Raw genomic sequence first — 21,137 nt, 5'->3', positions numbered from 1 at the left:
TTGCGACGTCGATGTGGAAAAGTCCAATTATAATTGTTTGACCTTGGGGAAGTGATTGCGTTTGACTGGTAGAGAGTTTGCTTCACGCACCGTAATGGTATATTCGGTAGTTAAAGGTACTTAGTAACAACAATTATATAGTTGTGTGCACGTATTTATTACATAATGTTATATTGTAGCTTAATATTATTATCTTTCTTTAGACATTTTAGATAAATGTAGGGCAACTTGTACTCGATGAACCAGGTACACGCGGGGCTTGTGTGTTTATAATTTTAGGTGGATTCATTTTGTTTCGCTGTTGTGATATGTCTTGATGAATGTGTGAAACCGTAGGCAAACGTGATACAATCAATTATTTTATACTACACCTATAATAATAATAATAATAATAGTATAAAAACCCATAGGTACTTAACGTTCATGTTACTGACAATATTTTTTCATCAGCAATACCGATTAAACTTAATGGATGGGTATCGAGTATAATACATAATATCGTAAACAACACGGGGGGTATACCTAACGTAGACCCGCGGGCTTATTTTTAATATTCATCCGTAGGCTGACAGCTATAATATTATATGCTATCATATTATAATGTACATCCCCATACACATACACAGTTTATTTAAAAAAACATTTTATTTCCTTTTAAACCCTGGATCTTGATAATCCTTGTATCCCGTTAACCCAATAAAATAAATTTAACTCGATCGTTAAGAATAATTTACGCCTATAATATACGTTCCCGGCCTATTTCAAACTTATTTTCACATGTTATAAAAAACTGAAAACTACTTTAACACATTTATAGCAGTTATATTGTACTTTTAAGAAAAAGTAAAATTCTTTGTATTTATTTAAAAGAACCTCCAAAGTGACAAAGCCCATAAGAATAGAACGACCATTTAAAAGAGTTGTCCACGGCATGAAGACAAAAAAATATATCGAGTTTTTCCGATGTCCAAAAACTTTGTCCTGATAAGTGAACTTCGACCAAATTTGCCTTAGGCCGCGCGAAAACGTGTCGACGAACAAAAGCACGAACGTACTATATATTGTGTTCCCTCTCATTCGTCCGGAACGACATAATATTATTATTGGTTTTGGCAAAGTCCTGTGTTTGGTTTTACCGCATTTGTGTAGCGGTGACCGTGTGCAGTAATAATATTATAAAAGATTCCGTCCCCGCCGGGCGGGCAATATGTGAAAGAAACAAAAACACGCCGAAAAAAAAACAACCACGACCAAGTGGAAAAATAACGGAATAAAAGAGCCGGAAGAGATATTAAATGGTATTATCTTGATAGCCGAGAGCGCACAGGGTGATTGTATCGTCGGGAATATCTTAGGAATCGCGATGGATGCTTAAGAACACTGCTGGTTGGATGATCCCAGTAGAATATAAAACTATAGTACGTATATTATTATTGTAACAAAATTGTGTTGTCAAACTTTCGAACGAATCAAATGATAATAAAATATTTTGAAAATTCTGGTTCTCTTCCGAGAGACGCCGCGTCTCGTCTGGTTTACAGGAAAAAAAAGGTCGCCCTGTATCGTAATACGAGAGAGAAAAGGCGCCGTTCTAATTACGTGCGGTCCGCTCGTTGAAGCGCGCAGCAGCACTCTGGGGCGACCGGAGCCACACAATTAGCGCGCACGCACAATCGCGTCCTATACCGTGGACCGGGTAATCGAAACACAAAGGTCGTGGGTCACGAGAACATCGTACACATTTTTATTATACACGCCGCAATGGAGACGACTGCTATGAAATCCGACGACGATAATAATCGCCGTGGAATAATAAATAACAATAATATTATAATAATATTATGAAGCGTAACGACACAGGATTGCCAACACACCCGACTGATCAAATCCGCGGTCGCACGACGACTGTCGCGCGGGACGTTGTTCACACCGCAATAATACGATGACAAACGACGCGAACGATCGTCATTCATGGACGGTTGTCGAAATGTGATATAATGTGTGACTAATATAAAATATGATCGTGTCGATGTTACGCCGTCCATTCGTATTACAGATATTATGAAATAATATGTGATACATTATAATATAGATATCATTTAAATACTGCCTAACCGTAGTGACCCGTAGGGCCGTAGGTGTCCCACTGACGCTCATTTCCGCCTCGTAAAAAATTAAAAATTTAGTCTTGCAAATATTTCACCTACACTTCCATGCCGGCTTTCGAAATTCGCCTTTGCCGGGGGTTTAGAAGGCGTTCTGCCAAAATTAAAAAGTGGGCGGAAGGGGTATAGAATACTATCACCTATCCGACTATTGTTATTTATACCATCCATAATTTTCACCATCATGCTCGACGGTGTTATGCACTATTGTAGCATGTCTCCTTATTACCGATGTTAACACAGTAAGCCCGTGGATATAAAGTTTGCGAGAACCAGCCCGTGGCTGTACAATAATTATTTAGACTCTAGAAACTCTTTGATATTCATTCGCCGCCCGCAATCGGGTAAGGCTGAAGCGTCGTCGCAAAACCACTAAACTCGTGCACGAAACTATTCCGATTTATTCCATTTAAAATATTATATTCTTCCGAACACATACCGTGTTTGAATAAACACGACCAAAAACCCAGGTAGTATTTTCGCAGACAACAATATTATTAATCAAATGTGAAATGTTGCATTTTCTTATTTTTCTTCCATGATATTTCATGGACTGTTTAAATTGAATTCAATAATTACAATTCACTCTTAAAAGCAAACGATCGTAGGTACCTACATTGAATAAATAAAAAATTATTATTATGATAGTAAATTATGTAGGCACTATATACTAAGAGACAAGAGTGATCTGATTCTTGTAGCCTGTAGGTATCTTCATATTTTTTTTATTTTTAAGTGACTTTGTAACCTTAATATCTTAGTATATTACAAAATTGTTTTATTTATTTTACATGAAAATACAGTTTTATTAAAAAAAAATTTAACAAATATTATTGGTAAGTACCTAATATTTATTTTTAAATTTATAGATAGGTACCGGTTTTCAAATTCAATAATTGGTTTATTGAAAACTGGTAACTATAAATTATTATATACGATAGGTACAGCGAATAGTTATTGTCCACAACGTATAGACTATAAGGTTAGGTAATTTAAATTTAAACTATATCGCATTATTTGTTGTTAATATTTACTACTGGAGAAAATCGCGATTGATATCACTAAATATTGATTTTGCAAAATATATTATTATCCTTCAAAATAAAAATTTTCCAAGATTTACGAGACGTTTTAAAATGTAAAGATTTTTTTATAACCCTCCGGTATAATAATATAATATCCATGTTTTATTTTATTTTATCACCGACGTTTTCTCGTCTTACGATCACTAACGCCATTTTCAGACGCAAAGTACTATGCCCCCGTAATCTTCAACATTAGAATGTCAAGTAGGTATAAAGTATACTTTCAAAAAATAAAAAATAAATTATGCCATTCCCGTACCTTTATCGTAAAATAAAGCTGACTATATTAGAATACCGCACACTAAACAGAATTGCCCCAACAGATAACAAGGGTTGTCCAACACTCCAACGTATAAATAAAACCTTGACAAAAAAAAAAGCATTTAAAATGTTCCTATTACGAACGCACTTCGTATTGATGTAATAATATAATATAATATGTGCCTGTACAATGTTTAAGTATACAATACAATATTATGCATTTTAAACTTTCCGAAAATATTACATTGCCATTTCTGCGATACTACTTTAGTGTCAGTAAATGCGTTAACGATTCAGGGAAATGGAACATAATGATTAGTGTTCACTTTTGGTGGGTCCGTTCCAACTGCGGTCGGGAAAGTTTTTGAAATATTTCGTTCTCATTAGTACCCTCGTGACCCTTAATTTTGACATAAATTACGACGATTCATTCACTCTCCAATTGGATTATTTATCATTAGATAAAATATATTTCTTAACATACAGAACTGTCAGAAATTTTAGTTTTCATCCCAAAAACTACGAAACGCAATTGGGGTCCTGTCTGATAATCAGGGTAGGAAATGTGATGAGGAATTAAATTCTCAAGTTTAACACGTATCGGGAGATACTCACACATTCGCTTAATATTCATTGTCAATACCACAAGTTCACATTGTTAGAACCACAAAATTGGTTGGTACGTTAGTTTTACTTACATAACTTAATATCGGATCCTACTCATATGAATAATTAGAATTAATTTAGAAAATATACGGTACACAAGGAGTCGAGGCCATTTAGATTGTACCCAAGAAACAAAATGCAATTTAGCCGAAACGTAACTATCACTCACTATATTATAGTAAGTTATTAATCAATAAAAACTAAACAGCGTGTTTAAATAATCAATATCTAAAATATAAATATTGAAATATTATACGCATACAGATAAATATAAAAATAAACATGATAAAATTAATATTGTATAAACAACGTTTAAATATGCTGAAAAATTTGTTAAATATTTTTTTTTTCAATAGGTAATATAATGTTAATACCTACTTATAATATCGTAGAGCTAGATATTATTGTCATTCAGTAGGTACACCGCTTTTTTTTAGCAACATGGTTTGTTCGTATTAGTTCGTTATTTAGTATTTTATTTTTTACATTCAATTTTTAGCTGTACTTAATAGTAATTACGCTTCAGTAGTTTTTGAATTGTAAAAGATTTTAAACATTGTGTATAATATATTTCCATTATCATCAAAGAGAGCTACGGAACGAAACAAATTCTTTCCCCTTAAAAAAAGACCGATTTCTTGCCCAAACAGTTGACAACAGTTAACAAAATAAAAATACAAAAAATAAATTAAAAAATAAATACAAATTCATTCTTACTATATATTTATCATATAATAATATTATGATGAATATAAAAAATGGTCTTTCGGCTATAAATAGAAACTGAATTTTATAATATATCCCAATATTAAAAACCTGATATGCATTATGGTGAATAAAAAACGTTTCAATATGTTTTGGGAATTTGTACTCATTTTGTTTTTCATTTCGCCTAATTTATTGTACGAATCAAAAATATTGATTGTTGCTTGCAGGAATACAGTAAAAAAATTGTGGGAGGGGGTTATAAAATGAATATAAAAAATGATTGGGAGGAAGGGTCACATGAACGTAAAAAAATTCACATTAATCTTACATGACCATATTGAAAAAATGTATTTCATGAAAACATTTCGAGGGGTCAACCACCTACCCCACGTCCTGTCTACATGTCTACTAACATGAGATTACTACTTGCTTAGTTTACTGTCGTTGGTATTCATTTTTTGTCAAGAAATGTATCTCTTTATAAGTTATTACTTATAACTAATCCCGGCTAGTGTGTTTGAAATTCACCGTAATATTAACGTCCAGGTAAAATTACATTTTTCCGGGAAAATAATAGATGCCTATTAAAAAATACGTATACGTGAATAAAGTATTTTTGTAAGTTATACGTGAAACGTAGTATTATTTTAATATATTGTTATCAGTGTTATACATTTCATTTTCGCAACCATTAGAATATCTTGACTTGACACACATAGGTTACTGGTATTAACTAATCTTATTACCATCGTAATATTATAATACAATTATGTTACTTTGTGAGTAAGTTCCTTATTCATTTTTTTCAACGATTTTTATTAAATTGTATTCTAGTTTTTTTATACTTATGACAAAGGAAATTATTCTCTTAACACTACGCAGTCGGTCATAATGACACTGTCAGGAAATCATTAAACGTTTTCAGACGGAAGTGTAGGTACATGCTGTAAAATAATTGTATTAATATTTCGCAATAGTAGTGTGAGATTTATTTGATAACTTTGTGAAATAACTTGAAACAATCGGTTAGGTTAGGTTATATTTCCAAACATATGATTTTCCTATTCTCTTATAATTATTTACTGGTGGAATAAAATTAAAGCTTCAAAAAAGTCACCTCCTTTCAGATTATATTGTATTTTATTTTGATTACGTTTCAAAGAAAATAACGATTTTGTTTTAAATGTTAGAATAGTCTTTATCAATTTAAATATGGAAAACTCTTGGATTTATTGATTTTATTTTCTATTTTAGACTAATTTTAAACGTGAAAACATGTTATGAAATATTTAGGTTTAGTATAAAATATTACAAAAGTAAGAGAATATTAAAACACAAAGTTCTAATTTAACGACAAACTTTTTTAAACTTCCCGTTATCAACTTTCTACTACTTTTTTTTTTATAAGTAACATTTTTTTTTTTTTAACAATGGGATCAGCGTATTGCATTACACATTTCGGCACTTTAAATAGTGTTTGAAATGAATGTAATTAATTCCACAATTTAATCGCGAAATCCAATCCCTCAATAAAGTAAATGCAACCTTAGTAAAATTCCTTTAGTGGAATGATTGAAAAAAAATCACATTTTATTGAAAATCTTAATCTCGCGGATCAAATTAAAACAATAACAAAACACTTTTTGAAATAGTAAGCGAGTACGCTTACGAGGTTATTCAAAACCTGCCGGTCCGTAGCTTTCTTTTATGTCGTCCCACATTATCATAGTACAACCGGCTGTGTGTCGGTCCGAGTTAATATAAATTGTTTTTTTTATTTTTATTATTACTACCTTTTTTTTTAACCATAATGGAACCAATGAAAAATGCATAAGAGTCGTTTTGCAGGTAGACTTGAGACACATGGACGAAAAGGTCGGTTCAAACATCGTCGACGTCGGAGTGGATCTCTCAGAATTTTACATGTCGGTCGAATGGGATATACTGGAAGTACCGGCAGTCAGGTAACATATTAAAAATAATTGAAAGTGTGTAAACAAATCCATAAATTGTGAAAAAATAAATTACTCGCATATTATGTCTGCACGCGTGTATGTCTCTTGCGAGTGTGGCCTGAATCGAAACGCACGATTTTTGTAAAAGCATTCATAAATTATTCAACATTACGTGATCCATATATATTATATATATATATACCTTGGCCACTTTCTACGGGTCACAAACACAAGCTTTATACAGCGTACTGTATGATGGCCATAGTAAACGGCTGACGATCGTATACGATAAATAGACGCGTTTCTTGTTAAAAAAAACCTAATAATACGATTCTATTTTTTTTATTTTATACATTATCACTGTTGTATTTAAGATCATTCCATAAACGACGCTCATAAATCGACAATATTGTTCCAAAATCGTAATAGGTGCATGATAAAGATATAAAATTACGTGACAGCAGCATATTGTAACAAAATGTTGACATTCGTAATAACAATATTATGTAAAATATAACATATCATTATATTTTACTTATACAATAAACAACGTGGAAAATACAACAAATTGTTCACGCTCAGAGATTCCCGATTACTTATTTTTATTTTTGTCGTTACTCTAAAAAATAAACGATTTTAATGGGGCGGAAAGTTTTTTTTTTATTTACATTACGATGTGCTTTATAAAGTCAAGAATCGTAGTTAGCTTAGATTTTGGACCTCAAATTCATTTTTTTCGGTTCGAATGAAAACTTTCTTTGTTTTCAGTAATATTTCGACATTGAAGATATTTTCGCAGATAAGAAAAAAAGCATTATCCATTATATTTTCATCATATTATTTTACGTGATTCGTATTCTGTTCATTTCGGTGGTTATAATGTAGTAACCGTTCGAGACTACTATACTAAGATTTATTTATATTTTAATTTATTGAAAATTAAAACGGCACGTATTATAATCTTTTTTGCTATACCTACCCTTATAAAAACGTATCGGATTCGTGATCCTAATTAAAATTTATACATCAAAATGTCACCTTACTTATTTAATTATTACAATATACAGTTTCCACTTGCATCGGACCTGTAAAACGTTTAAACGGTTGCTAAATTACCATGATAAGTATTCCATATTAGTTTTGTTTTTGTCGTGATAACAGTACGATAATATCTATGACTGCATCTATGCTATCATCACGCGTGTGATTGGAAAATGTCATTTTTATTTTCTCCCATTACACTTGGCCATTTGGGTGACAAACGTAACGATAACCTCCTACGTGCATGTCTCACATGTCACACTCAATATTCTGAACGGCAACGCAACTCGCGATTCGCAGATGCATTAATTCACGAGTCATGACCGTTGCGGGTTTCGCGTTCTTATATTTTCCTACAATTCAGATCACGACGAACAGCGTGGTAAGTTTCGTGTGAAATGCATACATAATAATCGAATGTTCGAATGCTTTTCGAACGTTGCGCGAAAACAACCGATGCGTATACGGGCGTGCTTATAGGAAGGGGCTCTCGGGGTTTTAGTCACTGCTCTAAATGGATGTATGAAACCTCGAAAACTTGACTTTGTCTTTTAAACGCGTAATAAATCGTACAAGGCAGATACTTATAAATTGTTCATAGTAAATGCCATGAACATTATATTATTGACTATGTAATCAAATTACGTAACGTTATATTTTTATTTTTAATCATCGACCTTATTTCGGACAGTAAAATTAACCGAACACGAGTGTAATCGACTGCGATAAAAACATACCGATATTGGGTTAAAAAAAACATCCCATGGACAAAATCCAACACGTCCGGTTTTAAAATTTATAGTATTATATTATGACATTTCGGTCGGATGTTCTCGTATGTCATATTAATAATAATCGTCGGATCAGACGTGGACCAAACACGACCAATTATTGGATTTACCATGGTCATTAATGTACGTTAATAATGATTCCTGGAAAATTTCGGAGCCGTAATAAAATAATCTAATTATAATACTATATTAAAGGAACTATCGCCGAATATCCACTGTATCGCCCTCTGTAACGTAACGTAAGCGTAGATTTTCGCTATAGTGAGACGAAATACTTATTTTGTTGTTCTGTCTACTAGAACTCACTGGAGTTTGAATGAAAATATTATAACCGTTAATTTTATTATGACGTACAATGAGCAAAAAGTAACAGCTACAACAGGTAAGTGTCGAACGTTTGATGAAACAAAAATGCGTTTGTTTGTTTGGGTTAAAAACGTAAAAACAAGCTCTCATTTCTATTTATGCAATTCATGGGGAGTTACATTTTCGGGGATGGAAAATGTTTAAGGGTTATTCTTAGTACTTTGAATTTAGTTTGACAATCGATGTATAATATTGTATATTATTATATTAGCTTACATAAAAACATTGTAGAACAATGTTGTTAAATGGAAAAATGTGGTACATAATGCTAACAATACCTATTATTTCATATTTGTACAATTTTGATTTTCAAGTGTATTATAACAGCTTACATTTTACGATATCTTTAAACGTCAAACTTGTATGACGATTGATTAAAATAAAATACATTTAATAAAGAATATTATTCAAAAAAAATTAATAGTCTTCTCCATGCCTATACATACATAAAATATAAAAAGTTTTCGAATATATCTATGTAGGATGAAAAATTAACTTCATGGTAAGAAATCAAAAAAAAAAAGTTCAATCAATTATAATAAGTATACATTGTTTTTGAGCCTTTCTACTTATTTTCTGTTTGAAGTATCCATGAAAAAAAAAGTTGCAACATTTGAAAAACTAATAATAATTTAAGCAGCACTATATATGTTATTGTTCTAGTTTTGTAAGCGTTTTTGCGTCCTTTTAGAAAAAAAAATGTCAAGTGAATGCCATTTACATTTTCGTGATTTCAAAAATACATAGGAAGAAAAACTGAGGCCCCTTGAGTCCCACCCCACTTAACCCCACACATGTGTAGTGGACACATATTATATATATACAAGTGTTATTATACACAAGTTTAATCATGCCAAGATCTAAAGATTGTTCATTGCTCTCGAATGTGAACATTTAACATTGTTTTTCTGAAAGTAAAATCTCAAATTTCCTACTTTATTCATATGCGATATATGTGTACGAATAAAATGATTTCAGTAGATATTTTTGTATTTGACTTGACATGATACCGTAACGACTGTTGGAAGCGTATTTCGGACCCCTGAAAGTCATTTTCAGAATAAAAACTAATATTATAATTATATTGACGAACAATATTGCATCGTCTCGGTGCTCTTCTAATCCGCAAATTGTTTGGTTTTGCGAATCGTGTTCTCCAAATTGGATTATGACGTGCCGTGCCAAAAACCGGCATAGTATACAATATAATATAATCGAAACGTGTTATAAAACAAACACGATTAAGTATGCATTGCACTGTAAACAATGCCGCCGCATAAATAATGCCAATTATCTTTTTATAGAAACGAAAAGATCTACCCGTGTTGCGACGAACCGTATTTGGACATAACGTTTAACATCACCATGAGAAGGAAAACGCTTTTCTACACGGTAAACATCATCATACCGTGCATGGGCATCTCATTCCTCACAGTTTTGACGTTCTACTTGCCATCGGACAGCGGTGAAAAGGTAAGAAATTGATATTGTAATCGTTGTATTACATACCACTCATATTATATTATTATTATTATTATAATATTAACTAATTTAACTAATATTAAACATGATCCTGACTGATTATTATAAGCACGCGCGTAGGACGATTGATTTTAATAAGTATAATATGGCCATGTGGGTTTTTTTTCTATTTTTTTTTTAGTTTTATCTTTTAACTGTTTGTATTATCTGATTTTTATACATTTACCATATTATAATATCAAAATCTATCTTGTACTACTACAGTATTATTCCGTTGAAATGTTTATTGAATTGAAACGAAAAATTTCGTGACATCCTACCTGATTTGTTTGGTTAACAGCTGAAAGAATAATAACAAGCAATAGGCAAAAAATAATAATATTTTTGAATAAATGTTTTGATCAGATAAGTACTTTTAACGAGTGAACAAAAGTTGGAGGCATCAATGTGTGGCACCTTTATGTGGGATAAAAATACATATACATTTTTTGAAACTATTGACAGTTCCTATGTAATAATGATAATAACTTTATACCTACCCGAATGTTTCTGCTCTAATATCCGTTTTCAGCGATTTCTGTGAGCTGTGGTAATAAGGGTGAATATTAATAATAATAATATTTATATTATTATTCATCTGAGGAAAAGAGTTATGTCAATTAGCATTTTCGCCTACGATTTAATCGGCTTTGTATTACGATGGTTAATATAATTTATATTTTAATTACATGTCACGAAATTAGTGGTTTTTACGAAACACTGCTGTGGTGGTTTTCTCGGTGTTTTCACATCGATCACATATCGATTGGGACACGACGCGGATAATTTCTCTTCAGCCCCAAAAGTTGTGATAGGAAACGTGACCCGACAAGCGAAACCACTTGGGCAAAGTAGTTACGTATTCGGCGTATGTTTATTAAAACGACTTTTTAGACAAGTTGGCATTGTATAGTCACATAACGTGCCATCGGAAAATGTCCAAGTTTCCATTTTGCCAGTACGCATCCATTTTCGACCGAAACTTGAATCGAAATTTTACGAAAATGTAAAAAAAACGTGACCAATTGATTTTTAGTTTTTAAATTAAAAAAAAAAAATTATAATAATATAATTTTGAACCCACGTGATTTTGATTTAAATTTATCGGTCGCATCAAATGTTGTCTGGACTACACATTTCAGAATAAAATATTTTCTGATGTAATTAAATTATTGTATTATATTTGTTTTTGGTCGTTTGTCCAAAGTGTTCACGCGTGTTTAAATTTAATAATTGTAATCATTACTTATGTCAATAAATAATTAGTGATGCGTATACACGTTGATCGCGTTATTTTTAAATCAAATAATCACTACCTACTTTAGAATAACGTGAAACAGAATTTATTTTATTTTTTCGTCCTCGAAAATGTATAATTTATAAAATGGGTATTAAAATTTCGATGGATATGTCATCATCTATTTCAAACGTATTTCGAATTGAACTCTGTTCGTATTGATTACGCCTAATGGGTTGACTATTATTTATCGCTGTCACGCATAATATTGCTGTCTAGTCAATTAACATACAACAGGCCATGGGACGAAAATTATTGATAAACCATACAAATACCATACCAATCGAATAAAATGCATCGAGTCGAATCGTTCGGAAATAATTATTTGTCCACCTAAATATGAGATATTTTTATATAGGGTTAATTTTTTTTGTTATTGTGGCTGTTTGATAATAAATTACTTCTACGATACGAACAATATCAATAGCAAAAGCCAACATTGAAGACGGTTTCTATCGGATTTTAAGAAACACACGTGGCTTATATGTGTTTAGTATATTATATTCGAATCCACGCCAAAAAAATGTAAACAATTCTATTTTTTGTATTATTATAATAAATAATACCTTATATGGGTCAGGGTCGTTGTACACCATAGGGGTGAGATTTCCAGCAGTACGAGCTCTTCCAGAATTCTTTTTTTTTATGTGTACGAACACACAGATATTAACGTTTGAGACTCTCATATACCTACCTACGTATTGTATAGTGACACGTCTTAAGTGCCCTTGCCTTTGAAATAATATCCTGGACATAGTACATTTTCCGACCATGCAATTTTTTACATAACGTCTAAACTATATACTTTCAAGCACTTACTACTCCTTCAAAAAATAACTTTTTTATAATCACGCATAAATATTATATCGTTACATTATAATATTTATTGATCCACAATAAACTTATAAATTTTAAATTTGTAAAACTATTTTCAACATTTACTTTTCCTTCACACGCTTAATAATATATTATACCTATTTTATAGTACATAGTTTAATAATAGTAGGATTTAAAAATGTACGCATTTATTTTACGATCAATAAACATAATATTATATTATATTATTCATCATACAGCTATAACTTGGATAATTCAACTCAAACGTATTAAAATATATTAAACTTGTATTTTATTCCTGCTGATTGATATTATATAGTATGAATGTAAATGATATCTAATATCATGATAGTAAATCTATATGACTGTAGAACTTAATAATTTAAATTTTATCAAAAATGCATATCTTTTCTTCGATATGGGTTGAATTCAGCCACTGCCAAAAAATATAAAGTTACAATGTATATAGGTTTTAAATTATTACTACTTTCTTATGATAAATGTAGTACAATTTGAAAAGTTTATTCGGAAAGTTGAATAATATCGTACATATACATTCAGTTGACATTTTAATCAGCATAGCGTACGCACTGAGCTAGTGTAAAAGTCAATAACACAAATTTAAGTAAATTATAGATTTTATGGTTAACGGATTTATTACCTATTTTATTCGTTTCGCGTGAGATTCCATAACTCAAACAGTTCATTTGCGTCACACAAATGTTATGATCGTATTAAACTCAGCCAAGTAAGCCGTTGTTTGTGGGCAAGAATAATGACTAGGACGGTCGTACAGTATGCGAAAATCGATCGGACGCGTGATTTATGATAATGTCTAGACCTCAGACATGCCGCGATAACTGAACGCCACATCAGTTGTGCGTACGTATATACTATATTATAATAGGTTGACGTATTATTTCTGAAATTTCCGGTCCACTGAGGCTAAGACATGCAAGCAAACAAAAAAAAAATTTAAGGAAATTATGGTCCAACGGAGTAATAATTTTAAGCAGTATGTTTTGTGAATCATATTTTCAGATTATCACTACTGTCTTAGCATATGAAAATATAATATAAGGTCCGTTCAGACAATTAATTTGTATTTTAAACAAACATTTTTTTATTGTTATACAGACTTCAAAAGACCAAACACTACGTTTCGTAGGTGTGCTCTATTTTAAAAGACCCATTTTGGATGGGTACTTATTTATCAGCTTTTTTTTCTCTCATAAAATAATAATTACAACCGTAAATTATTTTTTTTTTTCTGAGAGCAACGTCGTAATAATATAAAATAGGTACGGTGTTGAATTTAATTTCCTTGTAGGTACTGTACTCGTTGTCGTTTACGCGTTTGTGCGAGAAAAATAATTTGTACAAAGCTACTGAGTAACGCGCGGGCGGGCCAACTGCTCATCGGGAGGTCGAGAGACAGAGGTTTGAGATCAGTTGGATTTCGGTGTCGACGCAACCAAATACAGTATTATATATTTTAAGTTTTAACATTATACATTATAAACGAATACAACCAAAATGAGTTTAGATCATCTATATTATAGTTCTCGCGACACGCCTTTTTAATTATTTTTTTGTGTACAGATCGACGAGAATAATTGTATGATATAAAAATATCGGCTTAACATATTTTAAAGATCGTTCTTTGTTCTTTTATTATTTATTTTCCTAAAATCAATTATGGCTGCAAAGATTTTTGATTGCAAATATTCACTATCGATGACTTATTACTGTTAATACAACGATAACCTGGGTTTAAAGGATAATGAATCAGTGTGTTATATTATTATACCTACACAGCAGAAAACTGGTGTAATCCGTAGCATTTTCTGTAAGCCGATTAAGAAGTTTAACAACTTAATCAAATATACCCAGTTTGAAATTATCGAAAAGAGAGTATTTATAATCGAAATTCATTAATTTATTTTCATAATCTAAAATAATTTAATAAAATTCGAAAGCTCCTTTTTGAGCAATTTAAACATATTAGAAAATACACTTAGTAATGATGCTCTATAATATCATGGTTTCTGTATCGTGTGCATAAAAGCATGAGAGGTAAAAAAAAATGTACACCTATATTTTATTATATGAATAAAAATAAAAACGATATTACGGGAGGAGGCCGCGAGCGGATGAAAAATTCGTTCTTTTCCGCTTATGTTGACACGCTATATCAGCTACCGGGTGATTATTGTTACGGGGCCGCGGGCGTTTGGCGGGGAGAGGAGTGCTGCATGGTGGATGGGCAGTGGCCAGGGGGTTGGAGGACACGGCGTGTTCTTTTCCGTGACCATAATATAATACCACACCGACGACGGGTTAAAGAAAGAAAAATAACGAGCTCGTCAAAAATGACTAATGGCGACTGTTTGGACGTCGCCCCCCCTCCCCCATCTTCCCCTAAGTGACAGACGCGTGTTTAAAATGACAACGTTTCATTCTCCTCCAACCACGACGTCAACAAATTCCTACGCTAGAAAGTATTACAACAATCGTATTTTATAATAATAGTAATAATAATAGCTTAATAGATATCGAAATGCGAGTAGGTGGGTAGGAAAAAACACGCAACTCTTATTGATATCCCCACTAGACTTAATCTACTAGACTGTAAAATGAAATAAATTCTATGTTGGGCAAATTACTTTTTTTTGGTAATTAAATTATATGTACTACGAATTGCCTTTCAAAATTGTAATTAAATTATTATTAGTTTTTTTCTACTGTGAAATTGCGTTAGATACTTAATAAAAAACTAAAAAGTATTGCAATATTAAAGTTACTCACCTATTACTTTTTTGTTCAAAAATATCATTGGACCTTAATGATTGTGTTATCAATTTATTAACTATCTGATGACAATCAACAATATCAAGTTATTAACAGATACTAATTTTGCAATAATAAAATCTTTTATTGAGAACTCCATTCAAAAATAAAATTACTTTCAGAAAAGTGAAATCCATATATTTATATATTATCAATTGGCACTCAAAAATTAATTTTAGTACAATAATTTAGGGATAATACTGTTCGGGATAACACTGGATATATTTTTTTATGCTTTGAATCAATTTTCTTTCTACAATAATTATCAATGATGAACGTTTTGAATTTCACGGTGAGAACATGTCGTGTTATTATATGTACGTGAAATACAGTGTAACATTTCTACCTACGTTAAATTAACACCAACATAACTGAATAATATTGTGAACATTTATGAATTAGAATTTCGTACTACTATTGTACTTACCTTTTTGTACACTACTAGTTTTTCAGTTTTGATTTTTTTAAATACCTGGTTCATTTTAATAGTAAAAAAAATTGGCATTTTGTTTTCAATAAGTATCCTTTTGAGAAATATGAAACTAAAAACGAGAGTTGTCATTTAAAAACGGTATAAAACATTATCGATAAGGTATGATGGTTAAATAAATCCAAGCAAATAACTACAAAAACAAGTTTTCATATAAAAAAATTTTTTTTTAAAAAAACGTAGGAAAAATAATACATATAAAATACCTTGCGTACTTTGCCTGTATAATATTATATAGGTCTACTAATACCGAACTCCGTTAGAGCCGTTCCTAAGTGCCACATAAAAATCATATATTTCGAACTAATTATTATATCTACCAAGTAATGCGGTATCAGATCAAAGCAATTAGAGCTGTATGTTAACAGTATAGGTTATGTTAGTATTTTTTTTCATATTATTGTTATTATTATTATTAATTTTTTTTTTTTTTTGATTGATGGAAAAGAAAATGGACCCTGTCTCCGTCATTTCACAACGATGATAAATTACTAATACAAACTATAAACACGCGTCGTGCCGCTCCTCACCGGTAATCGTGAACGTGTGTCTGTAGTATAAGGGTTGATGGGGAGGGGTGATTCTATATAATATTATACCGTCGCAGACGTCGTCGACGTGATTCTTTGTTAACCGACTGACGCCATTGGCGGCCACTGCGGGGTATGTAGTCGTTTCCGGAGACATTCGACCGGATATTTCTGGAATTTAAAAACGACCTGTCCTCTTATCCCCGAGTGAGATGGATTTTATTTGAAACTTGGTTAGGGTTGAACTCGCGAAGTTGTAGTGATGTATTTTTTAGACATTCAAACACGTTGATAAAAGTCAGTTTCTATTTTTTTCAAGATATGTGAATATTACCCGACTACCGAGTATACGTACAAATACCAGTGAGCTAAAATGCCAAATCTTCTTTTAATAATCTCATTATGATGGGTTATTTATTGTTCTTGTGAGATACTACCTATACGCTTCATGTATAAATAATACCTTGATAACGTTTGATTTTAAAATGTCTGGCGTCTTGTTATAAATTATAATACTAACAATATCAATTCACAAAGTTCATTCATCATTAATTTAAAACGCATTGAACCGTTTTTAAGCCACCATATATTTGTTCTATTAAAGCGGTAGATTTATCATAATTCAAAAAAGTGTTATCAGAGATTTGATATGAACTCTATGAAGCATCAATTGATTTTAACGGTATCTTTTAGAGTAAAATAATGTGAACACGTCATGTACAAAAGTTTGTATAATATTAAACATCAATATAATATCTGCATTATATAAGTGTAATGAAAATAATAAGAAAAGTATCAAATACAATATTGAGGTTTATAACATTTAAGTTTGCATGTTTCCAATATATTACTGCATAAATCATGCAACTGTCAGCTAGTGCAGTTCGCGGTAAAATAATTTACACTTGCGCATGACATCGATCCTTCAATACTCTGAAAAATCATCAATATAAATTGTTGGAAGTAAAGGTAGTAAATACATTTGTACGCACTAAAGAGATCATTGAAATCTGTTTGCACTGTTAAATTTTACAAATTAAGGTAAAATATGCATGGTATTATGAAAAAAAACCCATAACATGCTACTCGAGTTATAAAATATTTGTTTTTGTTAATACCGTACCCATAACAACAAAAACCTTACAAAATATCGGTCAGAATCAAAAACGTGTAATCAGCCCAAAAATAAATTTATATTAAAATCAATAGGTAAGTGATTTCGAAACAAATTTACCTGAATACCTATTTGTTTGTTTTTTTTCTGGTAATGGAGGAGATTAATAAGATGTATTGCAGTATTAAATAATAAAATGTATAGAGTTATTTTCATTTAAAACCAAACGTAATGTAAATACTCTTCAAAATCTATTCGAAAGTTAAGTTGGAAGGATGTAAAAAAATCGATGGATATTCAGTTAATATTATCTCTATAAAACGCACAAGAGGTTTGACTTATTGCTATTATAGTTGTGCAGTCTTAATAAATACGACAAACTTGGCATTCGATAAAGTTTAAAGATAAAACAGTCCACTCGTTACGCACTTCAAATAAAACTATTGAATGGTCGCTGAATTTTTTGATATGGAAAATATATATTGTATAATACTTATATATATACAATACACTTCTTACAAAGTAAGCATTATTACGTTTAAAAAAAAATGGTATTTCTATAAGATAAGATTTATTCGGTTTATTCAGTGATCAACTTCTACTCAGCATTTTTCATTCTGCAATTTTGGATTATAGTGTTTGTAACCGAGAAATTGTTTGGAAGTTATCCTCGTTATTACGAATTTCTATAATATCCCATAGGTATATTTCAATATTTCATTATTTCGAAATTAAGATGTCAGGTACGCAGAAATACATGATGGTATGTATAAAGTATTCATAATTATTGTTTAATTGAAATATTTTAAACACTTATTTAAAGCTTAAAACTATATCCAATTCATAACAATCCCTACCAAAAGCTTTAATATTTATTTATGAATGCGTACATATTCTATGTAAGATATTATGTATAAAAATCAGATCAAGCTTTTTGCTTGTGAATAAGTCAAACTTTCAAAAATTATTATCTCTGATGAAGTTCAAAGGTTGACATACTATATGATAAATGGAACTAAATTCAAGTCACGCACGATGTACTATTAAGAAAGTCATTAAAACGTGGTAATTTCGAGCTCAAAAGATCTTTCAACGAACATAGTTTACAAACCATATACAAACCAAGTAATGGCATAGTGACGATGATGAAAAATATTTTACATTAAATTGACACTAAAGTTCGCAATAACCACAAACATAACAGTATAAACAGTACGCATAATAATACTTTATAATACATACTTAAACGTCTTAAACGTAATTGTAAATAGTGCTATTACGATATTACATTAATATTTACGTTTGAAAAATGTAGACAGACAAAATATACAAAATATACCATTTTTTTACGTGATCATGCATAGGTACATAACAATGAAACTATATTCATTATATCAGGATCAAACAGTTTATAATATTATACAATTTAGGTACAATACATTAAATTTGTATTATAATATGTGACATCGACGAGAAAGCCTCTAGCTGAAGAGAATTTGAATTTAAAATTATCGGACAATTCATATTAAAATATGTGTATATTGTCTTAATATATTATAAGGTACACAATATACACAATTCAGCCCTATACACGCATATACATATACCGGTATAAATACGACCAAAAAGTTAACACGGAAATCGGTCCGAAAACTATTCACAAACTACCTAGTCGAATAAGGTATATATGGTCAGCCGTGACAAACCTAGAAAAAGTCATTTCTTCCTAATGAAATTGCAAACCGACGACGATAAAGAAAGGCGTGCTCTCACTTTTCAATGAACGTAAGGGTCACCACTATTCTCGCACTGGCAGTTTCAAATTATTTCCGAATTGGATCGGCAGATGAACAATCGGTGGTTGGTGGTAAACATTCACAATATTATTAAGCTACTGAGTAGGTACTGATGAAAACTCATCGTGATCGGTTCTGCGGCAAGTCGAAATCTATATCAACGCGAACCTACGCCGTCACACGCGTCACTTTCATATTATTTTCGTTGTACGCGTGTATTTTGTTTTATAAATAAAATATTTAATGATTTATTTTCATTAGCGAACTATTGAAAAATTGCCGTACAATTATTGAGTGATGTACAATTTTGCTAATTTGAAGAGTAATTTATTTTATCATACCTAATTTAATGAACACTTAAATATTACATCATAATATATTCATATACAATAACCGTCATACATAAAATAGTGATATAATTAATACGTGGTCATCAGTGATTATCTTTCAACTAATGTTTCATTGACCATAACTAAAATACTGGTCGAAACATATTGCAAAAAACTGAAAAATTCAAAACAAACATACCTTAATAAGCAACAGACCAGATGAATATTAAATTAAATGCTTTGCAATTTCGAATAATAATATCCTGTGTGAGATGTCACAAAAAATCAAATTTATTTTACCACGAAATGTGATTGTTATAATCATTTACAAACAATGACATAAAATAAAATTGGTTTACCTCAACAATAATGCCTAGCTGCCAATGATCTTCATCATATTCTTTTTTATATCGTATCATGGTGGCAGAAAAAAATAAGAGTTGACATCACACGCACTTTATTCCAAGTAAACGTGATCTCGCAAAAACGAACTCACGTGATTTACCGGCATGGAATGTAACGAAACTAACAACATAATATTAAAATATAGCAATAATAATAATATATTCAATATGAAAAATATTGTGAATTTAGAAGACGAGCCCTTGTTAGTACGTGTGTGTATTTTCCAGCGGTCGATGCCAGTATAGTTTTTAATGCATACGCCTCTCGTCGAAAAAGATCGCCGAACTGCAACGAAATTAATTTTCAAATATAAAAGCGATTACATTCTTCTATTCGTGGTGGCAGTTGTCTAGATATTATCATTATTATTATTAATATATTAATACTATTATTATTATTTTGATTTTATTATTATGACTTACGTTCGTAATGAATAATGTATATCTGAACACACGGAGATCGCGACGACAATAATAACGGTTGCTTAAAGTTTTAATTATACTGGATCCTGTGTCATCATGATATTATATTAATACTATATAAACATTAGGATGGCTATTACTCATTATGTATAGTCTATAGTTATCTGTATCTATTAAAAATATTCGTTAAAAAAGAATCTCTTTAAAATGACGCATGTATGAACCAAGTATAAATTCTTACATTTGAAATACCTACCTAATAATTTAATATTTTTTCTCGATATTCGATAGGATGAGCAAAGTCGTTTATCTGAAATAACGTAACTCAACTATTATTATGTGGTAGTAACTATAAAACGTTGTCTACCTCTAGACTCTGGTACGGTGTATCAGTGGCATATTAATGCAACCGGGGAATTCAGAGAGAATTTTGATATAAATTTAATATACAGGTGTAAAATTATATTCAATCATATCCAATAGCAACCTTACAACAAACACTTGTATT

General features: G+C 30.9%; 1 protein-coding gene across 7 annotated transcripts in view; it reads left to right on the top strand.

Annotated features, from left to right (window-relative positions):
- Nucleotides 1-21,137, top strand: part of LOC132946947 (acetylcholine receptor subunit alpha-like) — a 177,297-nt gene that overhangs the window by 119,426 nt on the left and 36,734 nt on the right. For all 7 annotated transcript variants that reach the window (XM_061017069.1, XM_061017068.1, XM_061017072.1 and 4 more), the window contains 2 exons: nt 6,734-6,849; nt 10,343-10,511. In XM_061017069.1, coding sequence (XP_060873052.1) covers nt 6,734-6,849; nt 10,343-10,511 — 285 coding nt within the window. The remainder of the gene's footprint in view (nt 1-6,733; nt 6,850-10,342; nt 10,512-21,137) is intronic.

The sequence above is a fragment of the Metopolophium dirhodum genome, chromosome 6 (assembly GCF_019925205.1).
Source record: "Metopolophium dirhodum isolate CAU chromosome 6, ASM1992520v1, whole genome shotgun sequence".
NCBI classification, from domain to species: domain Eukaryota; kingdom Metazoa; phylum Arthropoda; class Insecta; order Hemiptera; family Aphididae; genus Metopolophium; species Metopolophium dirhodum.
Note: the sequence above shows the minus strand (reverse complement) of the source record. Positions and strands in the feature narration are given on the sequence as shown.